This window comes from Callithrix jacchus, chromosome 12, assembly GCF_049354715.1.
Source record: "Callithrix jacchus isolate 240 chromosome 12, calJac240_pri, whole genome shotgun sequence".
NCBI lineage: Eukaryota > Metazoa > Chordata > Mammalia > Primates > Cebidae > Callithrix > Callithrix jacchus.
Window position 1 is genome coordinate 119,152,724 of NC_133513.1, and position 17,868 is coordinate 119,170,591.

At 41.3% G+C, this 17,868-nt stretch overlaps 1 protein-coding gene across 4 annotated transcripts in view; it reads right to left on the bottom strand.

The window, feature by feature from the left end:
- Positions 1 to 17,868, bottom strand: part of DHX32 (DEAH-box helicase 32 (putative)) — a 57,388-nt gene that overhangs the window by 7,908 nt on the left and 31,612 nt on the right. For all 4 annotated transcript variants that reach the window (XM_035269421.3, XM_002756701.5, XM_008978887.4 and 1 more), the window contains 4 exons: positions 14,825 to 15,197; positions 8,833 to 9,075; positions 7,411 to 7,510; positions 7,164 to 7,322 (listed from right to left, as the gene is read on the bottom strand). In XM_035269421.3, the coding sequence (XP_035125312.2) occupies positions 7,164 to 7,322; positions 7,411 to 7,510; positions 8,833 to 9,075; positions 14,825 to 15,197 (875 nt within the window). The remainder of the gene's footprint in view (positions 1 to 7,163; positions 7,323 to 7,410; positions 7,511 to 8,832; positions 9,076 to 14,824; positions 15,198 to 17,868) is intronic.

The window sequence follows — 17,868 nt, forward strand, 5'->3', positions numbered from 1 at the left end:
GAGTACAAACTTAATTACTGAAAGCTTTTTAGAAACCAGTTTCTATAAATCAGCAAAGCTGCAGCATTGTAAGTTACAGGGCCTTTGGCAATTGTCCCTTTAAGCATCTGGCTTGACAGCCAGGCGTCGTCCCCAAAGGGCACCTACTATTCATTTTTATGGCCTGGAGTTGAGTTGACTGCACATAGAATCAGTAACAGAAATGACTTCATGATTCTGCTCCTGGTCCTCACAACAGCAAAAAAGAGGATGTTCTTGGAGTTCTTTATATTAGAAAGAATGAGCTAATGAATGCAGGTTAATAAATAACTAAATAGGTTGCTATTATATTCTGCATTTGAAGACATCTCCCCAGTGTGGCCAATAAAATTGTCATAGTTAAAAAGCAGAAGAGTTTAGATGGGGGTTCTTTAGGGCAGTGCTGTTTAAGCACTGTTTATCCACGGTAAGTAATGCTGACAAATGGAATAGAAATGTTTCAGCGTCAGGCCTCTTCATTCCGGCAGTGCAAAATCAGACTGCTTTATTCTGAAGGCAATTTCGAGATGAACCAAACATCATTTTTATTAAGCTCGCTTGCCAATGGCAGCTGTACTCCCTGTAGAATAGCTCACTGCAAGGTCACACTCCTCCCCCACTACCATCACTCAAAGTAATGCGGAGGGCTATAATCACAGTACTTCTTTGCTGCTCTGAGTGTCTGTTTTCCACAGAACCCCAAATGCTAAGCTCCAATATATGCCTGCATTTTCCTTCCTTGGCATCAGCAGAAAGCCTGGCTACAAACAAAGGGGTCATTAAACAGCAACCAGCAGAGGAGAAGCCGATGGGCTAACTCCAAGCCCAGCACAGGCCAAGTGGAGTCCAAGGCCACGGCGTTTCCAGAGCTGACAGCCCATGCAGCATGTTTCCTGTGTTCTTACAATGTATGCCAACTTTGTAGATGTCAAAAGGTAGGAAGCCTCAGTTGGCTTCCACCCTCCCCCTGCCCCTCACAGGAAGTCCTGTCTACGCAGGTGCTTGGCAGGCTTCCTGCAGCCAGGTCTCCTTTGTTATAACAATCTCTGGCCTGCTTTCTGCCTAACCAGGCAAAAACGGCTCAGAAACACTGAATTTCCTATCAAGGTGGCTGGCATTATGCAAGCATATGCCGACATATTTATTGTACTTTCCCTCAGGTAAAAGTTTGAGTCTGCAGTTATTTCTGGGAATATGCTTAGCAGAGCATCATGCCTTCTCTTGTCTAAAGTGGACAGGTATTTCCACGAGAACAGGGCAGGGGGTTGGTCTCCTGGTAAGCAGTCCCCAAAGCCAAGGCTGGTTCCTCTCCTTCCACCATACTCCTTAACCCCCTTTCTTTCCAATAAGGGCAGGTAAGTAACGATTGATTTGAGTCACTAGAGTTGGAAAGGACATTAGAGATAGAGCAGCCTCCTTGGTAAACTGAAGAGAAGTATTTTCAACTCCCTGCCTACTGGTGGGAGCCAAGATCCTTTTGTGTTCAGCCTTGCCCTGGGCAGGGGTCTTGGGTTATGGCAGTGTCCCCAGTGCCCTCCCAGTGCCGTCTGCACCGTGAGGCAGACGGAGGCCAGCTCCCGTGAGCTTAGCTGTGCCTGAAGACCTCTCACACGCCAGCTCTGCTCCTGCCTGTGACATGGAAGGAAACATGCAGACCTCTGACAGCCGCGACCCCTCCCAAACCTCTCTACTCTCCCTGCACGTCACATCACTCCCTCTGCCCAGGCCTGAGGAAGGACTAAGTGGGGAAGAAGGAAGCCGAGTTTGTCTCCCATGCATGACTGCCTTTGCTCATGTTCTTGGGAAGACTCTGGGCCTTCTAGAGGGTAGTCAGTGTTCCTCAAGTGTAAGGGCATTGGGAAAGTTCTGCCACTTCCCAAATTACCAATGGTCCCCACACCCAGTAGCTGTTCTTACAGCCAGGAAGCTGGCCCCAGGTTTGTGTAGTGGTGACTAGCTGAAGGCTCTCCCCACCCTCATACCATTCTAGAGAACCATCTTTAAACAAGAGTTGGCATTGTAGTAAGATGGTATGGAACAGGCAATCCCAGAACAACCTAGAAAAATCAGGAAAAAAGTACGGGTTTTTAAATGACCATACAATGACTATTTTTATATGAGTAGTTAAAGGACTTGATGTTTGGTGTGGGTTCGTGATTTCCTTGTAAGGGTGAGGCTCAGGTTATTATCTGCTCTCAGATCATTTTGACCGTCTTGTGCTATTGGCACTTGCAAGGCTCTGGAGCAGGCACACATCTGGGACAGCCTCACTCTTGGCCCTTCTGGTGTGGATGGTCTCATTTACATGTGGAGATGCACATGTAAATAAAGAATCACGCTCTACTGGAAATGTACTTTTACCTCCAAATCGTCCCCCTTTCTAGGAACTGCACCTTCACTTCCACATTTACAGGTGCAGGATTTTGTGCCATGTGACACCACATTATCACCACTAATCCCAGTCACAGTGGGCTGGTTCAGGGTGGACAGCTTCTCAGATTGAATCAATGGCTCCCTTTCTTGGGAGTTTTTGACTTTAGACCAAGGGAATTTCCAGGAGCTGACATAGTAAATCATAAAGCTTAGAGCAGAGAGCAGCTAAGACTCAGCCCTGTGGATGAAAGCGAGGGAGGAAAGGGAACCTACAGATATAGAGATGAGAAATGAAGAAGCTTGTTTTTGATTTTATAAGACACCCCACTTTCTTTATCATAATTCACTTTTTGCTTATGCTAGTTTGAGCTGGATTACTAGTGCTTGCATTCAGAAGAACTGTTAACTAATATATCCACTACAACATAATACATTCTGTAACAGAGTGCACCCAAAGCGCCACTAGAACTTCCAAATGGTAAGGACAAAGCCTAGGGAAGAAAATAGCTACCCTCACATAGTAGCTACTGTGTGTGCCAGGTACATGCATTAATGCAGAGGTCCCCTACCTTTTTGGCACCAGGGACCGGTTTCATGGAAGACAATTTTTCCACAAACCAAAGGATGGGGAGAATGTTTTTGGGATAATTCAAGCTCATTACATTTTTTTGTACACTTTATTTCTATTATTATTACGTTATAATACACAATGAAATAATTATACAACTTGCCATAATGTAGAATCAGTGGGAGCCCTGAGCTTGTTTTCCTGCAACTAGACGGTCCCATCTGGGGGTGATGGGACACAGTAAGAGATCATCAGGTATTAGATTCTCATAAGGAGTGCGCCACCCAGATCCCTCGAATGTGCAGTTCACAATAGGGTTCAAGCTCCTATGAGAAACCTGTGCTGTCACTGATCTGACAGGAGGGTGGAGCTTAGGTGGGAATTCGAGTGATGGGGAGCAGCTGTAAACACAGATGAAGCTTTGCTCGCTTGTCAACATTCACCTCCTGCTGTCTGGCCCAGTTCCTAACGGGCCATGAACTAATATGTGTCATGGCCTGAGGGTTGGGGACTCCTGCATTAATACATATACCCATTTACATAAATGGACAGACAGAAATGCAGTTATCACCTGGGAGGGCTCAAGGAGCAAATGAAGTTTCTGTTTCTGATTTATTTTAGGGTTGGGACTTGGGCATTGTGTAAAAGAGTCCACAAGGGAAGAAACTAAAGAATGAAGAGATGGTGTAGACTCTACGGGTCTACAAGGTCTTGGGGCTCTGGGGAATAGCATTAAGAGTTTGGTTCTAAAAGGAGGGGGAGGAAAGGCTTCTGTTTCACTTAATTTCATAGGGATGTGTTCACAAAACCTGGCATTTGCCTAATGCCTACTCCTTTACAATGTACATGGCAATTTTGAATCAACATCTCATTTATACCTCTAAATAACCCCAGGATACAGGAGGGAGACACTCTACCCTATTTTTACAGATGAGAAAAAGACAAATGACTTGCCAAAGCCACATGGCCACCTAGCTGTTTTGTCATATGTACAGTGAGGTTTTAAATACCAGCCTTTCACCTGTAGTACTGAACTTGGTACCCAGCATGCTCTGCTGGCACAGCTGATGCTGGACTCCCAAGTCCAGTGCTCTTGCTGTTATCTACCATGGCTTTTCCTGCTCCAGCCCATCTCAGAGGCAGTCTGTTGATGTCTCCTAATACCTGAGGGTCATTATCTGCTTCTCACAGCCATTAAAACTGCTCTTTCTAGGATCCTCTGCAGTTCAGGGCCCATGTGGTGCAGAGCTCAGGTAGGAGTCACTCAGACAATGATGATAATGCTATAGCATTTACTACACCCGAGTCACTTTTCTAAGGGGCATGCGTATGTTAACTAACTTATGTTAGTAACTCTATGAACCAACTGCATTGACTATCTTCATATTCAGATAAATAAAGTGAAGCAATTAGAGTCCTAATTTGCTGAATCATAACCCACTAGCGAGTGATGGGGCCAGGCTTGGAGCCGTGGCAGCCTGGCTGAAGAGCCTGCGCTTTCTGGTGTAGTCCGCTAAATATGGGGAGGCTGTGGCCTCCTGGCAGTCAGTGCTAGAATATTTGCTTGACTCTCTGGGCTGTACCAGTCCCGCCTGCAGGTGTCAGCCACTGCAGCAGAGCTCCGGGGAGGGCTGCCGGCAGCCTGCTTCCTCCCATTCTCCTCTTAATACATGGAAATGTTATCTACAGTACAGTAAATGTTACTATAACATTTAAAGATCATTTTGTAAGTTCCAAAGCCAAATCTTGAGTTTCCAAGTGATTTACCAACAAGTGCATATAATTCTCTAGTAAGTCTTACAAACTGGGCTTTTAGAATGGCAAATACTATTCCTGAGGGTCTCGATGAATTGGTTAGGAATCCTCTGCTAAAAGATCTGCACCATCACAACAGATGACACCATTGTAGAATCTTTTTTTTTTTTTTTGAACCAGGGTCTTGCTCTGTCGACCTGTCTGAAGTACAGCAGCATGATCATAGCTCACTGCAACCTTGAACCCTGGACTCAAGTGATTCTCCTGACTCAGCTTCCTAAGTAGCTAAGACTACAGGTGTGTGCCACCACACGTGGCTCATTAAAAGAAAAAAATGAGATGGGGTCTTATTATATTGCCCAGGCTGGTCTTGAACTCCTGGCCCTCAAGCAATCCTTCCACCTCACCCTCCCAAAGTGCCAGGACTACAGGCATGAGCCACTATGTGCAACCCTGAAGAATCTTTCATTCCCCTTTTTGCCAGTGCTAACCCTGGCCTCTGCAGCCTTTGACTTTCATTCATTCATCCATTCACTTTTTGAGATAAGAGATTTGGTCTTGCTGCCCAGGCTGGAGTGCAATGGTGCAATCTCGGCTCACTGCAACCTCTGCCTCCCGAGTTCAAGCAATTCTCCTGCCTCAGCCTCCCTAGTAGCTGGGATTATAGGCAAGTGCCACCATGCCTGGCTAATTTTGTATTTTTAGTTGAGATGAGGTTTCACCACACTGGTGAGGCTGGGTCTCCCAACTCCTTACCTCAGGTGATCCACCTGCCTCGGCCTCTCAAAATGCTGGGATTAGAGGCGTGAGCCACTGCACCCGGTGACATTATTTCCTTCCTGCATTTTCCCATTTTCCTGAGGCACTGCCTTATCTAATGAGCCATGCCCGTTTGTGTTTGTCTTCACTGTTCTTTTCATAATCCAAAGAATCATAGATCATACCAAAGCCAGTCATCTGGCCACTACCAAAATGAGTTCTGCCTCCAGATACAAAGACGACATCTGCTGTAGGCTGGTACATTTTGGCTAGTTTTCCTCCAAATTCCTACCTAGGTATCACTGCCTTCCCAGGGTAACAGCAGTCTCAGGCCACCTGTTTCCACAGAAGTGTTCAGCTGGTCCTGAGCCCTCTTACCCCAATGGACAGTGACTGTGTCATTCAGGATGAAGGTCAACTGTCAGGCAGCCAAGGAAGAAAAAGAAAACTGATTTTTTAAAAAGAGGTCCAGATCAGGGGAATTCAATTAACAGCCTATAGCCTAGTTATGCCAAATTCATTTTCACATGGTTCATGCATCCTGAAAAGGGTAACAAGTCTGCTACATTTGCGTATTTCGATTATAAGTTGAATTAAATGCAGCAGCTGCAAGCATCTTTTTCTTGTTTTGCTTCCAAAACAATGAGTCAGAGTTAATCCACGGTTATATTTTCCCCAAGCACAGCAGAAAAGTTATGTGTGTATTGTCAGGAGACAAAAATAAATTGTTACCCTCACTCTTTTGTCCCCCAGTCATCAGCTTTAAGCCACATGGAATGAGCAGCACAGAGGGTGACCATCAAGAGGACACAGTACGAGTTTGTTAAAAATCCTGGATGTCACCAAGTCTGCCTTTTCTTCTCCCTGCATTTCTAATCCACCAACTATCTACTACCCTGAGCAAGAAGATGCCTAGGAAACCAACAGGTGGTGGTTCCTGGGCTTATGAAAACAGTGGGACTGGAAGAGCAATTTTCAAAAATGAAACTTACTTGCTGGGGCTCAGGACACACCACCCCAAAATATGACTGAAGGAGACTAGAATATGCCACCCCAAAATATACATCTTTGGCATATTTTGAGCTGGTTATTCTGAGAAACTGCAGACACAGGAGTAGCTCTAAAAAGCTATCATTTTGCAAAAGAAATTTACATCTATAGAGGAAGTCTACATTAGCAAGTGTGGTGGCTTGCACCTGTGGTCCAAGCAATTTGGGAGGCTGTCGTGGAAGGATCACTTAAGCCTGGGAGGTAGAGGTTGCAGTGACATATGATCACACCATTGCACTCCAGTCTGGATGACAGAGCAAGACCCTGTCTGAAAAAAAAAAAAAAAAAGAAACTCCAAGCTACCAAGAATTCTTTCTGCTGATTCACCCTTACGCTTCCATACTCCACATTCTTCTCCTCCTCAAGCCCAATCCTCCTGTGCTTCATTATCCAACAGGAGATAACACTTCTAGTGTCAGAACAGATATTTCCTAGAGGTTTGTGGTGTTTTAAAAATTACCTTCAGAGAATGTTTACCTCTAGTGGGAAAATGCTTCAGTCCAAGCCACCTCCCCTCACCCCCCATGCTTGTGTAAACCGACACACAAGCAATCATGTGCACGTAGGACAGGAAACGGGCAGGAGGAGAGAAGGTGAAACTCAGCCCACACGCCTGGCTGACACGGCAGCATCAGGCTACCTGGTCTGTTCATGAAGTCACAGTGGCCTAGGCCCGCAATGTCTACCCTCTTCATAAAAAGCACCATGCTTGTTAGGTTGGCTTCCTGCATTTCTGCTGGCTTAAGTGGCGTCATGTCTTTGGAGGCAAATTCTTCAGTGTACAGGCAGAAAAGTTTTCCTAAAAGACACCAAGTAAAATGGCTTTAATATTTCTGGGTTGCCAGCATACAAGAATTGACATTTAGTATTTGTGTCCACAGCACTACCTGAAGAAGATGAGCCAAGAATCTGCTTTCGTATCTCTGCCTGGCTTTGGCTAATGGGCTGCATGACAAGTGAGTTTGCTCTTATTCTTGGGTTGTACACCTTTAAATGGAAAGACAGCATCATTAGGGTCAGGTAAGTCATGATTTAGTAGGCTCACTGATCCTGAAGAGAATATGCCATTCGCAGTAATTTACTCCATGAAATGCACTGCTACAGACTCATTTTCTTTGTATAGCATTTATTATTGTTTCACTTGCCTTGAGATGGAAACTGCAAGTGCTTTGATAAATGGACTTAAAGGTTGTCTGCTTTCATTGTGGCTTCCATAACTATGGGAACTCTGTATCGTCTGCTGAAATACTAGCACTGTCACTTCTCGAAGCTCTGTACTGGTGAATTATAACATAACCTCATATGCCACACAGAGAAAGGGTTCTCACCTGACAGTGCCATATGTCTTGATAGTTTTGTTCAAATCAACCAGGATCTCGTGGTCTCACCTTTACAACATATACTGAGAGTTCCAGTGATGACAGCTAATACCAGAAACTGCATATGGTACTAACAGTGATTTTCCTTAAATGTGGTTCACCGGGGCAAGGGACAGCCCTGGCTTCTCTGAAGGCTGGACTAATTCAAGTAAGATCAAATCTAAGTGGTTCCCAGGGAACCATCATGGCTGTTGGAATTGCTCTGTCGTAGTAAGGCAGGGATATTTAGGAGGCTCACAGTCTCATGGAGGGATAAAACATCTCAGCACTTAGTAACCGTAAGTTAATCAACATTTGGTAGTTTCCCTTCGGATCTTAAATGCTATGATTTTCTGAAGTTGCAGTGTCTGTCGTTTGGAGTTTGAGATACCTTGTTTTCATTTTAAAAATTTTAATTTAAAAGTAATAAATAAAATATTTTTTAATGATTAGAATGAAAATTTCATCATTTCAATTATAAGCCAAAATTTGCTAAAATTATACTTGAAACAAATATCTAGTAAGTTCTCTGGGGTAAGATACTAATTACTTTGATAAAGGGGCTATCAAAAAAATCCAATACAATGTTCATAAGAGGAAATTAGTTTAGGAGTCAGACAATTTGCTTTGCAAGTACCTTAGCTAAAGAAGAAAAAGCATTAAGGAACTATTGCCTTGAGGCTCTAATAGTTGTCTTTCCTCAAAACTTTTGCCTTTGGCAGCTTAATCAATTTAACTAATTTCCAAACTTCCAACATGCTAATGGAAGACAGTAATACAAAATCAAGACTTTTGTTACTGGCTGCAGTCATTCTTCTTTGCATTCATGACCAGATTCAAAGAATTCACAATTCACATAGTTCATCCTCACTTTCTCATCAGTCAGATGGTAGGAAACTGAGAAGGTGCTTGACAATGATTGCCAGTCTGTTTAACCTACTCAATAATTACCTTTCTTCTTTCCACACCCACATCGATGACAAATTTGATTGAGCTGCTCCAGATCAAAGACTCTCCAGAGCTAGTAGTTAACACCACTCTTCTTTGAGAAACTTGGTATCTTTTTTCTGTTTCATCGATTGGCTTGAACAATGTACCTTTCTCTTTTGGATACAAAGGAACAACCACCAGTTCTCCAAGATCTGGATTTAGGTTAGATCCTTCACAGACAATTTCATAGACTTTCTCGATATCCTAAAGTTAAAAACAAAAACAAAAAAAAAAACCACCCATGAAAATAAAGTACAATGCAAACAACTTCACTATTAAAAAATATCTGAATTACATAAAATTTTAGGCAATACTACATAAGAGATACAGGGAAAGAAACGCTTGTGTTGCTGCCTACGTATGTCGTTAAATAAGGAAAGCTGCAACTAAATGAGAAAATGTCTTTGGGGAAGTTAAATATAATCTATATTGTTTCCCACTTAATTTCATTAGATTTCACTAAAAACCTAAGTAAAAAAGATGACTTCCCACAACCGCCATAGTTTTTACAGCTTGATTTCATTCTCCAGGTCTCTAGCTTGTGTCTCTTCCTTTCTATTAGCTCTTGTGAAATGTACTGCCTTTGCCTTTATACATTTATCCTGCTACTTTTCTAGCTTGATGCAATTTCTCCTATCTACTAATGATGACAAGTAAACAAAAATCATCCTCATACTGGTGATATTACATCACTGTGCTTTAACGGTAGCAGGACTAAGGATTATATAATCTCTGCATTTCCTATAAAAGCACACATATTAATACAGACATGTTTTATAATCAGGATCTCCAGCTGGGTCATTTAAAAAAATTATTTTGACCTATTAGCACTTTAAAATAGCAGAAATGTAATGAAGTAGCAGAAATAGTTAACTGCTACTTAAATCTTTGCACGAATCTGGCATTTAGAAATATCCTTTTGGCCGGGCGCAGTGGCTCACGCCTGTAATCCCAGCACTTTGAGAGGCCGAGGCAGGTGGATCATGAGGTCAAGAGATCGAGACCATCCTGGTCAACATGGTGTAACCCCGTCTCTACTAAAATACAAATAATTAGCTGGGCATGGTGGCGCGTGCCTGTGATCCCAGCTACTCAGGAGGCTGAGGCAGGAGAATTGCCTGAACCCAGGAGGCGGAGGTTGCGGTGAGCAGAGATCGCGCCATTGCACTCCAGTCTGGGTAACAAGAGCGAAACTCCGTCTCAAAAAAAAAATCCTTTAAAATGTTTCACTGTCAAATATCTTGGGGAAAAATTAAATTATTTGCTGTAAAACACCATATAAGTAATTGGTACAAAATGCTCAGAAGGTAAGGCATTTTAGATAGTATTTTTCTATTTCTCAAATCACATCTAGTTTTTTAGAACTTCATATTAAATAGATGTCACTTAATGTAATTTTTCTCCTTTTCATTTTGCCAAAATTTCTACTTAAGGGCCTTACCAAACTACCAAAGGGAAGAAATGCTCACATAAGAAGAGATTAGTTTAGAAGTAAAAAAATTTGTTTTCCCATTTAATTTCATTAGATTTCACTAAAAATCTAAGTAAAAAATATGACTTCCCACAACTGCCATAGTTTTTACAGCTCGATTCCATTTCCAGGCCTCTAAGCTTATGTCTCTTTCCTTTTCATACCATTTGTAGAATGGGATTGAATTAACTCAAGGGTTTTGAAGGAAGACAGATCCACCTAGAAAAACAGGTCGCTGAGTGCTAGGTGAGCGGTGTTCGTTTCCTATCTGCGGAGCGGCTCCCAGGGCGCTGGGCAGAGGCTGCTCCATGGGGTTCCACATCAGCTGTTACACAGGCACAGTCCCTTGCTTGCACTTCTCTTTCCACATATAATTCATTTACTTGGGGCAGATTTTTTTGCCAAGAGAACAGCATGACCATTGATTCTAAAGCGTGAAAACTTGCCAGTTGGAAAAATAAGAACCAATTGATTTCTCCATTCTTGTAATTCTGATTACTGTGCTTTACCCCCATATGAAGGAAGGATCGTTTAGAAAAACAATCAGTACTTGAGCGGCATGCCCTGAACCTGGCTGTTACTTGGCCTTAGGAAGATATGCATTCATTCCTTCCAGATAAGTCCGTCTAGCAAGCTTCTCACTGGTGCAACTTAACAGCTAACTTGGATTTGAAAAAGGAAATTTAATTCCAGTAGCCCCTTCATGATCCATTTCCTATCAAGATAAACTTTTTATTGCACTGAAATATTTACCTTTATTGTCTTAGAATACGTTGGGAAAAGTAATTATGGCCACTAATTCTTTATTTGGTTCTAGTTGCTAAACCTTTTTAGTCATAGGTGAATTCTTCGATCTAATCCTCTCTCACTGAGCTATTTCGGCTGCCTTGTAATGGGTTCTAATGTTAAATTTTGTTCCATATGGCAATAAAAAAAAGAATGTTTAAAATCTTCAGAAGAGAAAAATCAGAGCAAAATAGAAATAGATATAATATATAGTTTAGGCTCCTCGAGCACAGCTGATACAGGGTTTTAAGACCATAATCTTCAGAATTTGGGGCAGAAAAGCCTTAAAAAATATGCATCTGGTGCTTCAGACATTTTGTTTATTCATTTCCTTGATTCTTATTCAATGTATGTTATTTACATATGCATAACTTTCCTGTAACTACCTGCACAGCTATGGAAAACAGGAACACCCACTGAAAAATGATATCTAGCAGATATCCAGCTTGCTAAAATGAAAGATGATCCACAACTGCATAGAACATTGCCCAGGAAAATCTCCAACCTAACACCACCTTTGTGACAGCTTATTACTGCACAATAATCTGGGTACATATTATCATAAATCTCAATGTATGTTTCCTATTTATTTTATATTTTGTTTTCCGGTTAAAAGACAGCTAGGTGATAGGAAACACCACACTAAACATTCAGGGCTCTAAGTCTCAATTAAGCACCAAGACACAGGGCAGTCTGTGAATTAGAGATTAGTTTACAGCAGGTGTGGTGACACAGGGTAGCCTCTGAATTACAGAGATTAATTCACAGCAGGTGTGGTGCAGAGCAAGTGGTTGGAGAAAATGTGACACACACCTAATGTAAATACATTGCTGTTTCACCAAGATGTTTGAGAATATTTCTGTACTTTAAAATATATTTCTTAATATAAAAAAATGACAGGGCTGGGTGCAGTGGCTCATGCCTATAATCGCAGCACTGTGGGAGGCCAAGACAGGAGAATTGATTGAGGGCAGGAGTTCAAGACCACCCTGAGCAACATAGTGAGCCCCCTGTCTCTACAAAAACAAAAACAAAACCAACAAAAATTAGCTGGGCATACTGGCACACAGCTGTAATCCCAGCTATTGGGAGGCTGAGGAAGGAAATGGCTTGAGCCCAGGAGTTCGAGGTTACACTGGGCCAAGATCACACCACTGCACTCCAGCCTAGGCAACACAGGAAATTCCTGTCTCTAATAAATGACAATTAGTGCTTTTGTATTAGACTGGCTGAGTTTGTTTTCACATGATAGTTAAGTGCTATGGTAGGTTTTAAAACTTTATATAGAAATCAAGAAAGCATCAAATAGCATTGGAGGAAATTTCGGAGCAAGACAAATCTTTCCAAGAGACAAATCCCAACCCTTAAGAGATGAGTATCTTAATGATGGATTCTGACAAAAATAGTAAAAAAGAAAAGTCCATCATATACTGAATGGTGTTCTGCTTGTCAGGCAGGAAAACCAGGTAACACCTGTGGAATGTGAGGCCGAAGCAAGACCGCAAAAAACCTGGTGCCCAAGTCAAGTCTACTGAAGCCAGCGCAATGTTAGTGGCTGGCTTGCTGCCCCTCCCACGGGGCAGATCTGCTGCTGAGCCCCTGGACAATGAGGAGCCCACCTTTAGTGGGTCCAGTGCTCTGCCTGGGTCACAGAGGCTCAGAATTGCAAAATGCTCTGGGAGCTTTCATGGCACTCTCACTTTAAGACTGCAAGACTGATGGTTTCTTAACAGAATTGCCTTTCCAGCCTGCCTTCATGGGAGATTACAGACTTTTCCAAGTCCTGTGGCGTTTATGGTTTCTACTACCAGCCTGGATAATGATGCATCTTCTAAAGCTGACAGTTCAAAAGTCACTCTACTATTAATTATAGTTTATATTAAACTTAAAAGAATCATGTACTCTTAAGACCATCTGCACCTCAGTTCTGTTATGAGCTTTATTTTCCAAAATCCATTTCCAAATCCATTTTGGAATTTTGCTTACCCTGACTTGAAGGATTACACTCATCCTATCAGTCTTAATTGAGTTTTTTTTTTTTTCTTGCAGAAATGTATATCCTGGGTTTTTAAAAAAAAATGTCCATTTTTTTTTTTTTTCTAGAGACAGAGTCTTGCTTTATCACCCAGGCTGGAGTGCAGTGGTGCAGTCATAGCTCACTGCAGCCTCAAACTGTTTGGTTCAAGCAATCCTCCTGCCCTAGCTTCCTGAGTAGCTGGGACTACAGGCTAATTTTTTATTTTTATTTTTGTTGAGATAGGGTCCTGCTATGTTGCCAAGACTGCTCTCAACCTCTTGGCCTCATGTGATCCTCCACCACAGCCTTCCGAAGTGCTGGATTACATGTGTGAGCCACAGTGCCAAGCCGATGTCCTGTTTTTCACCTGGCAATTCTGGCTCTCAAATATATTAGATTTGCCATTCTTCCCTTCTGTGGGCTTCAGCTGGTTATCCTGAGAACCTCTAATTGTTTTCATAAATCCCATCTCTCCGTAATTATTTTATTACTTTCCTTAGGACTTTCTTGAATATCTTGAATCATGCAGGATGAGGATATAATAACAGAATAATCACTGAAATAGGCAGATTTGCTATTCAAGAGAATGTGTATCATCTAATACAGAAAATGGTAAATATGCAATTATACTGAGGTTCTAGAAACAGATAAAATTTAAGAAAACTAAAGTTCCCAAAGCCTTTATGCTTTGAGTGTAAGACAGAATACTTCTGAAAGTGGGTCTGAAGGCATGTGGAGGTTAAAGAAAAGGCTCTCACAGAGCCAAGCCACTTATCTGTTCAGCTGTGGCTCAGCCTCTATCAAACAATTTGCTTTTTGGTTTGTTTAATGACTAGAACCATTACATATTTGGGTCGTGGTCTAAAAACTAGTGCTTCTCCTCTCTACAGGAGAAGATGGAAAAAAAGGCCAGGCAATTAGTCTCCATGAAGAAAGGTCTAATTCTAGAGATCCTGGAGGCTTTTAGATTCAGCCAACAGAGTAGGGGAAGAAATAGGGCCAGTGTAGCTGCAAGGAAAAAGAATGCAAACACAAGTGGTGCCTGGCTGTATCAAAGCAGTAACAGGACGTAAATAATGCTTGACTGCACATTTCCAGTCATTCCTTTCAAGAGCTGAGTTAAAATTTTTCTTATCATTTAAGAATGGAGCCCCAGTCTAGGGAGATGACCTTCTCAGGTGGGCTATAAATTGTATTTTCTGCCCATACCCCACTGACTATCACAGGACTGCTTGTGGGAAATGTTTTGTGACTTAACTCTGTGTGGAGTGCTTAGGTAATATTCCTGATCTCCAACAAACACACCTGCTCACAGGGAGGCAGCGGAGAATGTCAGGGGAGTCGGGATGCACCTACTGTACCAAGAGACGACAATTCACAGCTGGCTTAAGTAGAGCCAGCTTTGCCTTTGGGCACCCACTAACTGGCCTGAGCCTTCTGGAGGGAAGTTGGCTCTGGAGATCATGTCTAGAGACACCTCACCCATTTTTTTGTTTTCAGAACTGCATGTGATTCTAGAAACACTTCCTGTTCTCCTTTCAGCACAGGTTTTAATGAGGTATGATGAAACCAAATATTTAAACAGTTAATTAGCAAACTGAAACCTGTATGTTAGTTATTAAAAGCTTCCCAAATGAAACGCCTTATTACTCTGTATGGTTAGAATATCACTTACTTACTTGTTCACAGGCCAGAAAGACTACAATGTCACCCTTCTCACCCGAGTGGTGAATTTCAAAGATAAGGCGTAAAATAGACTCAAATGAATCCTTTTGAGCCTCACGAAGGTACACAACCTCCACAGGGTGTTTATTTTTCACTTCTATGAGAGGCACGTTTCCATAATAAGAATTGAGTTTGCTGATGAGGTGAGGTGAGGAGTTAATTATGAGCTTCAGTTCGGGTCTTGCTAGTAACACATCTTTAAGAAGTCCAAGCAACACATCAGTTGCAATGCTTCTTTCATGAATATCATCTAAGATGATGACCCCATAGCTACCCAAAAAGGGATTGGACATCATTTCTCTTTGCAACATATCATCAGTACAATACCTATAAAGAAGAAATATTCAAGTTAGAATATTCTTATGCTAAGTCATGCAAAGAACATCCTAAACAACAAAAATGCTTTTCCTATATTCATTTCTCTAAATCGGTAATTCCAGATTTTTACTGGGGCCAAGATTCCTTTAAGTTGATACAATCTACAGAATTACAACACAAAAAAATACAGATAAACAAAATTTACACCCAGTTTGCATATGTTCATAGACCGCCCCCTACAAAGACCACTCTGAACCCTAGGTTAGAGAACTCTTCCTAAATATTTATTACAAATATTAATAAAAGCCTGCATCTAACATTTGTTCTGAGCTTTATAAATAAAAAGTAACATCATAAAACACCCCTGTCATTTTTTTCCTCTCTCATTCATCAACGAAAGAATTCTGAGTAAAGTTATACACTTTTCAAGGAAAGGATACAAAAATAACCGTCCTGGCTCAGGCTCATGGCCCAGCTAGCCCACTGTTAGGGCAGACACTATTATTGGTGGTTCACTGTGGGAGATGACATCATTAAGATGTCATCCAAATAATAAGCAAACAGAAGTATCTAAAAAGTAACTATCTATTTAAGGGCAGCATGAAAACTGGCTAGCATTCCTGGAATGTGGAGGGGTCATTAGTAATTTTAATGGACTTTTCCCATAGTTCTTGGGATGATTTTTTAAAATTAAAATAACCACCTATTAGTCACTAAGCTTAATGAGAATAACTTTCTGACTCTATTTACATATTTACATATATTACTGCTTGAAGAAACCAATCCCATATGTTTTCTACCCATTTAAGGTATTTACTTTTATTTAGTCTTGTACATGGCAGTTCTGAGATTGCTATCCCTAGACAGACTTGCCTGCAAGGTTAGCCCTTGGCTGGCATTAGGAAACTCAGATTTGGGGAGGGTTCTCACCACCCCCACAACCGATAAGAGTAGTTTACTGTGCCTGAACCACCTGTATAGACAGTATGGTTTATGCTGCGCATGTGCTTTCCTCCTGGGAGTCTGGAATTTTGAAACATACTAGGCAGAGGGTGATTCTATGGCCATCCTTCAATAAAAACCCTGGGCACTGAGCCTCAGTTTCCCTGGTGGGGCACCATTTCATGAGCTGTGAATGAAGCTCACTGTTGTGACTCCCTGGGCGAGAGCTCAGGAGCTTGTGCCTGGGTTCCTCTGAACTTCGTCCCATTTACCAGTTCCCTTTACTGATTTTGCTTTCTATTTTTTCACTGTAATAAACCTTAGTTATAAGTAAACTATAAGCTGAATCCCATGAATCTTTCTAGCAAATCACTGAACCTGGGAGTGGTCTTGGGGATCTCAACACAGTCCTCAATTAACCTCTTTCAAGGGGGGGAAAAAAGGAAGGTAACAAACATCTATTAAGCTCCTAGTGTGTGCCAGGCATTACGCTGGTGCATACATTTCTCATTTACAGAATAAACCTTCAAAGTAGACATTACTATCCCATTATAATGACTCATTTTTAAATGAGAAAACTGAAGTTCAGAAAAATTCAGTACCCTGCCCAAGGTCACAAAGCCAGGGATAGACTCAAGATTTAAACCCAGGTAATATTTGTTCTATCTGATGTCACTGTCAAATTATAAAGATTGCTTCCTTGGCCTTGTAGTTTTGGTGATCAAGTCCCTGTTCTTCCTCTCTGTATCTTTATGAGATCTAAGTGGATGTTCTCTGCCTTTCTTTTCATAAATGTTCTCATCCTTCAAACTTAAAAAAGAAAGCATCTTGAATACTTGTTGTGCAAGACGCCAACAGATACATTGAAATATAGTTTTCAAATCATCTTTTGCTGAGGTTAATTAGTATATTAATACAAGTTACTACTGCTTCTCAGCCAAAACAAATTATTTTAATTTATGGTATTTCATTCATGTTAGAAATTAATTTCTGTTCCCTTTTCAGCAAAACTCACCTAAGCACTGATCTTATAGGAAGTAATGCTGCCCCAGAAGACTGAGAAGGTGTATGTGTTATGTAAATACATCTAGGCTTATTTAAAAAGAGAGCAGATGGTAACTTATTAAAAACTCCAGTAGACTTATCCAGCAAGGCCTAGCCTTCCGGATGACTGTATAAGGGAATCACGAAGGCTCAATCCTAAAACTTACTATACAAACCGACATTCTGCAGTCCCCCCTACTTGAGAGGCTGAGGCGGGAGATCACTGGAGCCCAGGAGAAGTTCCATGTTACAGTGAGCTATGATCCCACAACCGCACCCCAGTCTGGGCAATATGAGCAAGGCTCTGATTCAAAATAAAACAAAACAACCACCTATATTTTTTTCTATATAACACAAAGATGTATTTCTGAACTTTATGGAAATGAGATACTACATATTCAATGCTTTAAAAAGTGCTGTTAATTAATTATGTAAAAAGATATACTACCAAGGTTCCAGGAACTGCATTTATATTTTAAAATTAAGGCTAAATTTCTAAAAGCTAAGACTATAATAGTTAAAAGTTTTATTAATATTTGTATTTATAAAATTATATAATTGAGTTTAACTTTAATGAACATTTGAGAACTTTCCAGTTCTAAAAGCAGAAAAGATCACCATTTCACACTATGAGTCACTTCTGAGATATCTTGATATATAGTTCCTAAAGACTATTTTAAGTATATAATATTCA